The sequence below is a fragment of the Copidosoma floridanum genome, unplaced genomic scaffold (genome assembly GCF_036245765.1).
Source record: "Copidosoma floridanum isolate Cflo_tuat_1 unplaced genomic scaffold, Cflo_Japanese_pri ptg000007l, whole genome shotgun sequence".
In the NCBI taxonomy this organism is placed as follows: Eukaryota; Metazoa; Arthropoda; class Insecta; order Hymenoptera; family Encyrtidae; genus Copidosoma; species Copidosoma floridanum.
In genome coordinates this window covers 2378634-2387825 of record NW_028321884.1, presented here as the reverse complement: position 1 = coordinate 2387825, position 9192 = coordinate 2378634, and the positions used below count along the sequence as shown (strand labels likewise).

Genomic DNA, 9192 nt, shown 5'->3' with positions numbered 1-9192 from the left:
TCACTTATCGCAACCTGCTGTTTTAACAAGATCTTTAACAGAAGCCGACAAAACGTGATAATTGTACTCATTGATGTTTATCGTGTTATCAACGTATTTATGATATTTATTCGTCATAATTAGCAAATACTCATCCCCCGTTTCCGTAGAATTTTTGATCACTTTCATTCCACTGGCAAATTGAAGTCGATCACGATCAGTTACCGCGATTTTCTGAAAATTAATTACGAATTAATCAACAAAATTACATTCATCGTGGTATTCATATTAGCTGATTTTTTTTTTTTTTTAATGTAAAAAATTGATTTATATTACAAAATACTCTGCAAGCATGGGAAATTTGATGTTCCAACAGCCAATAGCGATGTGCTTGGTAAGGCCGTAAAATAGAGTACCATCCGACGCAAATGCCATTGTTGAAGCTTGGCTAGGTAACACATCTTTCCCCGTAATGTAATCGACTTTGCCCCCCTTAACAGAATTTTTTAACTGTTCTGTGGTAACGGCGTGTACGGATAACGAAGCCAAAGGTCGGAATACAAGATAACGAAGATCGTTGGATATTTTTGGTGACAGCGACATTCCAAAAAGTCCATCTTGTAGGGTGAAATTCACATTATCTATATTGAATGCCGTGTGTGCTGATTGGGGTCCAAACATTTCTTCATTTTCCAAGCGTACCGCCTCGAAATTTCGCCATACTATCAATGCATGCCCGAGTACGTCGGCTATGTACACCTGAAAAAAACATTCGTACAAAACAAAAAAGTGCTTCCAATTGGAAAAAATGCGATTGTTTTGGCTCACTGAGCACTTACAGTCGTATCTTCACATTGAAGGCCTTCGGTATCGACAATAGGAGTAATCAGTAGGCTCCGTCTCTTTGAACTGTAAGCAACATTATTTTTAAGCGCTTGCCAGAAAATCAATTTATTCGTGTGGAGATTGAACACCAGTAATCTAACGGGGCAAATCTGTTGAAAATCTATCGAGCCTACGTCGAGTACCCACATTCTATTGCAATTGTCGATCTATGATGTATCATCAGGATATTAGTGAATGACGTGAAAATTTATTATGGTATTATGTTAAGACAGTTTTTAAGAAATCACTAACAGCTACTCTATAAACGTTAATCAGACCATTGCAAGGATCAATGGGGTTGTACCAAGTCCAGTCGGGATAAGGTTCCAAAAGGGGTCCCGAAGCGCTATAATTTTTCGACACAGTATGCAAAGTAGCGGGTACTCCAACCGTCCTAATTATAGTTACAAATGTACGTCCGTCTGAAAGTTTACAAGCAGTTTTTTTTTTTTTTTTTTTTTTTTTTTTTACTTGCTTACTTAATCGGCAATTGAAATGAATAGTATTAAATATTAATTCACCTGATGATCGATCGACATCAATAGGAGTAAAATCTCGAGGAATGTAATGTTTGTTCACCTTGTACCATTTCTCCTGTTCCGGTGATTTCCAAACATAATCGAAATACTTCCACTTGAACTCCGTTGATAGTGACGACGTAGTTTCCAAATTTACAAGACAAGTTAAAACAAACACCCACAACACAACCAACATTTTCAAACCTTTTGTCATTCCTGGCCGTACGCTCTATACTTTTTTTTCCGACTGCTTCCTTCTGCAACGTCTTAAATAAATTTCTTGAAACTGATAAGTTCGATTTATCCTTACCTTGAAAAAATTTCATACAAATATTTGTATTGCGTATTCCGCAAGTGGGCTATCAACTCGTAGCACGAGCACGATGAGTCAGTGTTAACGAAATTTATACTCAGGATGGATTTTCCAATTTGCATTCCATTTCAAGGTTCCACTGCAAACATTTAAATTTAATCCCGGGAAAAATAAGTAGTTTATTGCATAAATGCGTTGCGATTGTGTAAAACAGATTTTTTTTTTTTTTTTTTCAATTAAAACGTATTTACAATTCAATTTGAAATTAAAGCATTTTTCTAAAATTCTAATTTGTTTGTATTTACTGTGTTATTCTTTTAAAAAGTATACACATATAATTATTTTATCAACAAACAGTTTGTGTAAATTCGTGTCAGAACTGACACATCTTTTGCGAAAGACGTACATTGATACATTGATGGCTTGTGCACTTTTGTTTCTTCTTATCACGAACTTCTTATCTCGTATACTAATGCCTATAATTCTAAAACTCTCAGAAGAAGAAGAAACACATTTTTTTATTTCCGTTCACATCCTTGAATTAATCTAGTAGATTAAATTTAATTATTCTTTTTATTTGATGTTTTATTGAATAATATATAATTTCGTACAGATCTTTTTTATCCCTTAAAATTTCTTTTATACATCTCGTATTTTGGCACTCGGTTTTTTTATTTAAAACCAACCGTAAACTGATAATCGTATAACATGAGTTTTCGACTCGACCTTTACTCACTTGGTTTGCACCTAAACTAATCTCTAATTTCTCATATGTGTTTTCCAAGCATAGATCGACAGCTTGACAGCCATGCAAAATAAGATAACCCCAATGCTGTGTAAGTTATTCATTTATTTACAATACTTAGATCTGAAACGGTTTTTCGTTTTTCCAGTGAAGATAGTATCTATATTATATGCAATATAATGTAGCAATGTAAAGCTGTTATACACACAATTCATCAAAATGAATGGGTATACAAAAAAGTTAACATAGTTTTGTATCTTAATCTAAAAAAATCTTTTTTCATGAAATCTTAGTATTTTCCAACAAAGGATATAATATAACTTACTTACTATGCACAAAAACAAATGTCTCTCAAATTTCATGGATCTAACCCATGTAAAAAATACTTGAGGGAAGTACGAAAAGATATTGAAAAAAAAAACTTCATGATAAGTGTTACTGCATTGTTACTATTTGTTTTGTAAAAAAAACGTAAACGCTGTAAGTTAAAACATTTATATCATTAGACTATCTTTATCTAAATTTATTTATAAAATTGGAAAGCCTTAAACAAATTTACCACTTACTGATGGATTAAAAAGTGTGTTTTGTTTTTTTTTTCATTTGTCATACATCATTTTGTACATGATTATCATTATTGTGTACCGAGCATAAATTAAAATCACGTCAAAGTACACATTCGATATATTTTTTTTTATGTTCTTTAAAAAATTATGTGACAATAAAAGTATACAAAATGATTCATTTTTAAATGTATTTCTTCAAGAACTGTAAAAATCTTATAAATATAGTAAATTAAATTAAAAAAGTTTTTTAGTAAATACAAATCCGATAATTATTAATAAGATGCGATTTTGTTTTTATTCAATTTCCGCATAATTTTATAACAACAATTTAAAATCAAGTTTCTTTGGAAGTGCAGATGCAATGCCTTCTTACGCATATTATTAGGTTACCGCTTTTTACGCTATGCTCAATTCGTATACATTGCACACTTCATGTCAAATAATATTTTCATAACTGGTGCAGATTACATAAAAACAATCACAAAGTGCTCTCAGGTGCTCCTTACATTTCTGGCCATATCTCACCGGGCACTTTTGGAACTAAATAAATCATTTTTTTTTATTTATCGATTGTTTGGTTAATTGTTGTTAACTGCTTGGTTAACTGAGAACTGACTGTTTTTATTAAATGTTTGCCAAGAACTTGCCTCGTGCCTTTTTACCATTTTTTTTTTTTTCCTATATTGGTTTAATGTATTGTTTCCTTCTTAATCTTTTGAAAAGTACATTTTTTTGTTTCAATGACTTTCCTTTTTTTCTTTTTTTTTTTTTTTTTAATATGAAAAATTTTATCAAGAATAATGCACTTGATAGTCATTGTTATGAAGTTATCAAATAGACATGATGTTTATTAATCGAGTAATAGATAATTAAACTATATTTTTGAAATTCACAGGTTAGTAATATTTATTGATAATAATATAAATATTCAAGTCTCTTTAATAACTTTTATAACTGAATGCTAATCAGTATACATATTAAACAACAGAGTTTACAACTTATGGACTAACTCTTATTCATAAATTATATTTATTTAACAATCATACACATAATTAATCAATCATTTTAATGATAGTGAAATTTGAACAATAACTTTGATGGCAATAATGTCAGTTTATATTGACGAATAAATTGTTAGTATTGCCATTTGAATCAAAGTTATAAATTATACACATATTTTTACGTAAAATAATTCGATGATTGCTCCAAGTTGATCCGCGAAAAATACACTTTAAGCACTTGCGCGATCATGGCTTAAAATCATTAATGACATTCGTGATCGATGGAGAATCGACGAAAAACAGAATCAGAGAATCTCGAGTAGTGTCCACAATCGTAATGGCCGTGTGGACACGTTGTGGCACAATGGCAAGTATGCGTTCGGTACCGCGAGAAGTAATAACAAGGCACCTCTTGGTCGTAAAAGTAGTCGTAATAGTTGGGCAGGTGTCGGTGGAAATCGTTGAAACAGTGGTAACAACAATAATACGTCTCGCGGTACCACGCGTTTCAATCTATCGTTGGTAACCTGTTGAGCGGCTTCTGCCAGCCGCTGTTGTAGATATCCCGAGCGTCAAAGTCGCACTTGGTACTGCGCACTAGCTCTTGGGTAAAGGCTGCTTGAATCCGAAAGTTCGTCTCGTTGATCATGAGGCTACCGCTCGTGTATCGATGAAAAGAAGAGGTCAGAACCCACAGCACTTGTAGGCCATTGTCATTTACGACCTGTCATTTAAATAGTTTTCAGTTAACTGTACCATTTCAAATTTTTTATAAGTGTATTGCTATGTAATAATAACGTAGAATAGGGGACTGCAAGGCAAACATGTACACTTTTGATATTGAATTTTTTTTTATCATGAAAAATAAAATGATGATTGTGCTCTGAGTATTTTTAATTAAACTAAAATTAAAAATGTTTTCAATACAAGCTAAGCTGCTTGGACGAAACTTTATTTGGGTACAGCAGCAGATTTTATAATACTCAATACTTTGTTTGTATTTTACCCAAAAATTTAGGTAAATTTTTTTTCCTTTAATGTTGTAGTGTCAACTAAGGCAGCAAAAAAAAAATTACATAACTATAATAGCAGTACTGCGGTTAAAATAATTCTTTAGTTTATCTGCTTTTTCAACCCCAATCTAAGATACTCTTTCTTTATTGGAGTTTATACTGTTTTGTTTTTTATTTTTTTTTTTTTTTACCAAGCTATAAAATCTTTGTACACTGAGAGAAACAAAATAATAAAAATTAGAGAGAAATTCCAGAAAAAATTACCATTTTTCTCAGTAAATCGGATGAATTATTGTTAAAGATTAATTATTTTTAACTGGTAAAAAAATAACTTTTACTGTTACAAATAATAACTTTTTATTTTTTTGCCAGCTTGCCTTCGATTCATCGTGCAGAATGTTATTATCTGCTGGAAATTCTCTATAATTTTTATTACTTTTTTTTTCTCTCAGTTAAGTACACGGTTTCCTCCTACAGTACACTCGGTATACTCGACTTTGCGGAGCAATCTATACACAAGCACTGACCTTCACACCGGAGGCAAACTGCAGCGTCTCTTCGTTGACAACGACATTATGAATGTTGCGGCCCCCAAACTCGGGAAACTGCTTGCTGTTCCAGCACCCGATGGCCAAGTCACTCATCAGACCAAAATACAGGACGCCGTTGCGGTCCATTGCTTGGGCCGCTGACTGCGAGGACCTTTCCATGGGAAAGGCTTCGAAGGCACGTGGTGCCGCGTACGGGTTGTCGTGAAACAGCGTGTAGTTCCTAGAGATAAGCCACCAATTAGATGATAATAACATCAGTTGCATTTTGTAACTATATGCAGGAGTTGATGAAATCTTTCAAGGTCTAGAGTCTTTACTGCAACAAGTCGTGCTCCCTGATGTCATACGCTGAAATATCAGTATCATTTGGAGAGGCATTTCATGTAAGATTTCACAGTATACCTAATGATGGATGTTGGCACGTGAGACTCGACGCGACTCGCAAGGGAGTGGAAGTACAGGGTCCTGTCGCCGTCGGGTTGGACGGGACCGAGGGCCATCCCGATAATGCCATCCATGAGATCGAAGGTCTCGCCCTGTATGTAGAAGGTCCCGTGCTGGGGATACGGGTAGAAAAGGTTATTGATGATCTTCCAGGAGCGAACCGAGGCGTGATCGTAGACGATCAGCCCGAAAGCCGTGATGTCGGCCACGTAGACGAAGGTGTCGCTGCACAACTTGTCAGCCGCGTAGGGCTCGATCCTTATGTCAACGACGAGCGTCACGAGCAGTGATCTATAGTACTCGTATTGATCGGTGGGGAAACGATAGCGGCTCAGCAGTTTGTTGGTCTTTAGCGAGAAGGAGAGCAGCTGGGCCGGGCAGAGTCTACTTTCGCCCAACACCCCGGTGTCGAGCACCCACAGCCTGTCGCACTCGTCTATCTGCTCTTCCGTCGCGATAAAAGTGTCCACTCGTGTTATTTTATTTTATCCTTGGCGTGTTGGCTTTCACACCTACGCCTATTTTTTTTTTTTTTTTCTTTTTTACCTGAACCCTGAAAACACTCGTAAGAGAGTCGCAGTCGTCTCCAAGGGTGTTCCAGTTCCAGTTGGGAAAAGGGCTAATCAGGGGCTGGCCGTTGTCGGACAGTTCATCGAGTACGTAGCCCAGCGTTGCTGGTATCCCTCGCTCCAGGCGAGGCATCGTGACGAAAACCTTGGCACCGCTTTTACCTTTTAACGAACAATGATATGTTGACAAATGTTACTTTTTAACGGGATTTCAACTTATATATATATATAAAATATTAGAAAATTACTGGCTAAATTTTCCCTGACTCGGTTTAAGAGAGTATGAGGGAAAGAATTACTTTTAGAGGTCGAGCAAATAATTTTCAAAGCACATGGATGTATACACGAAACGGTAGTATAGCAAGCAAAACCCATAAAAAAATTTTATGACTTGTTTACGAGCCCTGTCAGTAGGTCAAAACCGACGACTCTTTTTCTTCCTGCGTTAAAAAACGTTTAACAATATTATTTACTTTATCATCGCGTTCTATTAATTTATTCTTGAAACGCAACGCCCAGGACATACCGTAATAAACGTCGACGTCAATCGGTAAAGCAGCTCCAGGTCGGTACGTGCCATTTTTGATGGCAGCCTCAAGGTCCGCCTCGCTATCAAAAGCAAAGTCGATGGACTTCCAGGAGTACACCAGCTGTAGTTTTTGCGCTGTCGGTAGTGGTGGACTGTACTCTTTGAAACACATGGCCAACCTTGCGAAAACCACAAAGTTCAGCAGCGATGGCAACAGCAAGTACTTGGATCCGTCTCTTATTTTCTTCGCCATTTTTATCTGTTTCTGTGATCCTCCAAGCTGTTGAACAAATTACAGTTTTTCTCAGAATGATAATTATACACAGTTATTTAATTCTTTTTATATAGGTCACGTAGATCTTTTCAGATGAAACACATAATCATTTCCCACTATTTATGTATTATTTTTATACATTTTTTTTTCTTTTTTGCATGCACATGTGTATACGTATGAAGGTGTTTATTGTAGATTGAAAATGGCCCTTTATAAATTTTACTTGCTAACAATTCTATGCTCATAATAAAGTAGAAGAATTCACAATTTTTTCAATAATTCAAACAGTTAATTGTCCACTCAAAAAATTTAATCGCATTAAACCGTATTAATTAAAACATGATCGATTTGTTCACTTCTTTTATTTTTAAGTCCTTCCGACCTAGATTTGTTACATATTAAAATTCATACGCAGCGATAAATATGACTAGCCGCACGAATCGGCGTGTATATGTAATGCGCATATTGTACACCTGCACAAATGCAAAAAAACTTTACCATGGTTTTTAAATATGAGTAGAGGAAGAGTGACAGCAATCTCAAGGTATAATTCCGTAATTTACATTACTTTTTTTTTTTTTTTAATAAGTTCAAGAATAATAACTTTCCAAAAAATTAGTCGAAGAATTTTAATTGTCCACTTTTAGACCAGTAAGTGGGGGAAAAAAAAACTGTTAAAGTACACAGTTTCGATCAAGAACGTGTTTCTTTCTTTCTAATTGCTACTTGATTATTCCTTGGGTACTATGGGTAGTAGAACTAAGCCCCAACTAAAAGTTACAGCAATGGCCATGAATCACAAGGAAAATTATCAAGTGACCAACTGCTGACAGCCTTATGCATAATATTAATGTAATAATGTGTACAGCAACCGATCAGTTATATCGAGAGTTTCGAAAGGTCACGAATTATTTTCACTATTCATGTTATTGGTAAATTGAATTCGACGGCTTGATGGAAAAAATCGCTAGTTCAGAATTTTAGCGCAGAATCAGCAAATTTTTTTTTCTCAACATTTGTTTATGACCCATTCTTCTTGCTCCTATAGTTACACTAACTTTATTGTACAAAGTTTCTTCAATTTTTCTCGAGCAATTTTAAATGAGCACTTTCTTTCGTAAGAACTTTTGTCGCAAAGGCGATCAAAATCTCTAGTCATACCTGTTCGTGATCTTCGAATATCGACGATCTTTTTTGTGCAAAAAGAAATCGATAGTGAGGAAGCTCATTAGCACTCGACTCCCTGAATCATCATCTCCGTGAAATCGAGCTCTCTCTGCTCATCTCAAAGCCGCGATCTCCTCGCCTGACGCCACCCAATTAAATTTGCATTTCTCGATCAAGCCGCAAAAGTGAAAGAGGATGACTCGAGGAGAAAACCATCCCGATGGATAAAGGCTTCCTCCAAACTCTCGATCTGCATCACTTCTCGCGTCAAACGAACTTTTTACCGTATCGCGGACTTTGGAAAAATGTGTATGTGACACCTGACCAGTACATAATCATTGCGTGATTTAGGCTCAAAGCATAAGTAAAAGAAAAAACTTACGGATACGGTAAAAAGGCCGAAGTTTTGGAATCTCGGTTGGGACAGCGTGGCCAGTCGCAAGAGTTCACGATCGCTGTACCTCGTCTGCGGGCGAAATTTTGGCGAAACCAAGCGAGACGTTTTTGTAGGGCTCTACTTCCGTTACACCCGCGTGGGTCTCGATGTTGTACATAAGTTACCTTTATATACATGCGTAATTATAACACGTCAACGACAAAGTGTACAATGTATAACCCAGAGTGTGAAGTACTTTTTT

The 9192-nt window shown here is 35.6% G+C and overlaps 2 protein-coding genes across 2 annotated transcripts; both read right to left on the bottom strand.

Moving 5' to 3' along the window:
• Positions 1 to 1596, bottom strand: LOC106646399 (major royal jelly protein 9-like). The gene is made up of 5 exons (XM_014362443.3): positions 1386 to 1596; positions 1117 to 1286; positions 819 to 1031; positions 316 to 738; positions 1 to 213 (listed from the first exon to the last, which is right to left on the bottom strand). The coding sequence occupies exons 1-5, from the start codon at positions 1594 to 1596 to the stop codon at positions 1 to 3; spliced, it is 1230 nt and encodes a 409-aa protein (XP_014217929.3).
• A 2919-nt stretch (positions 1597 to 4515) lies between these two features.
• LOC106646400 (royal jelly protein-like protein) lies at positions 4516 to 7366 on the bottom strand. The gene is made up of 5 exons (XM_014362444.2): positions 7111 to 7366; positions 6562 to 6746; positions 5974 to 6455; positions 5548 to 5791; positions 4516 to 4731 (listed from the first exon to the last, which is right to left on the bottom strand). Exons 1-5 carry the CDS (start codon positions 7364 to 7366, stop codon positions 4516 to 4518), a joined length of 1383 nt encoding a protein of 460 aa, XP_014217930.2.
• Positions 7367 to 9192: the final 1826 nt, after the last annotated feature.

What these genes read in the sequence shown, in the direction of transcription:
- LOC106646400 (XM_014362444.2), bottom strand. Translation starts at nt 7,366, where the DNA reads ATGGCGAAGAAAATAAGAGACGGATCCAAGTACTTGCTGTTGCCATCG. An exon ending in GTGCCAACATCCATCATTAG is followed by an intron (nt 5,792 to 5,973) that starts GTATACTGTGAA and finishes GCTTATCTCTAG; the next exon opens with GAACTACACGCTGTTTCACG. An exon ending in AGTTTGCCTCCGGTGTGAAG is followed by an intron (nt 4,732 to 5,547) that starts GTCAGTGCTTGT and finishes TTTAAATGACAG; the next exon opens with GTCGTAAATGACAATGGCCT.
- LOC106646399 (XM_014362443.3), bottom strand. Translation starts at nt 1,596, where the DNA reads ATGACAAAAGGTTTGAAAATGTTGGTTGTGTTGTGGGTGTTTGTTTTA. An exon ending in TTCAATGTGAAGATACGACT is followed by an intron (nt 739 to 818) that starts GTAAGTGCTCAG and finishes TGTTTTTTTCAG; the next exon opens with GTGTACATAGCCGACGTACT. An exon ending in CCATGCTTGCAGAGTATTTT is followed by an intron (nt 214 to 315) that starts GTAATATAAATC and finishes ATTAATTTTCAG; the next exon opens with AAAATCGCGGTAACTGATCG.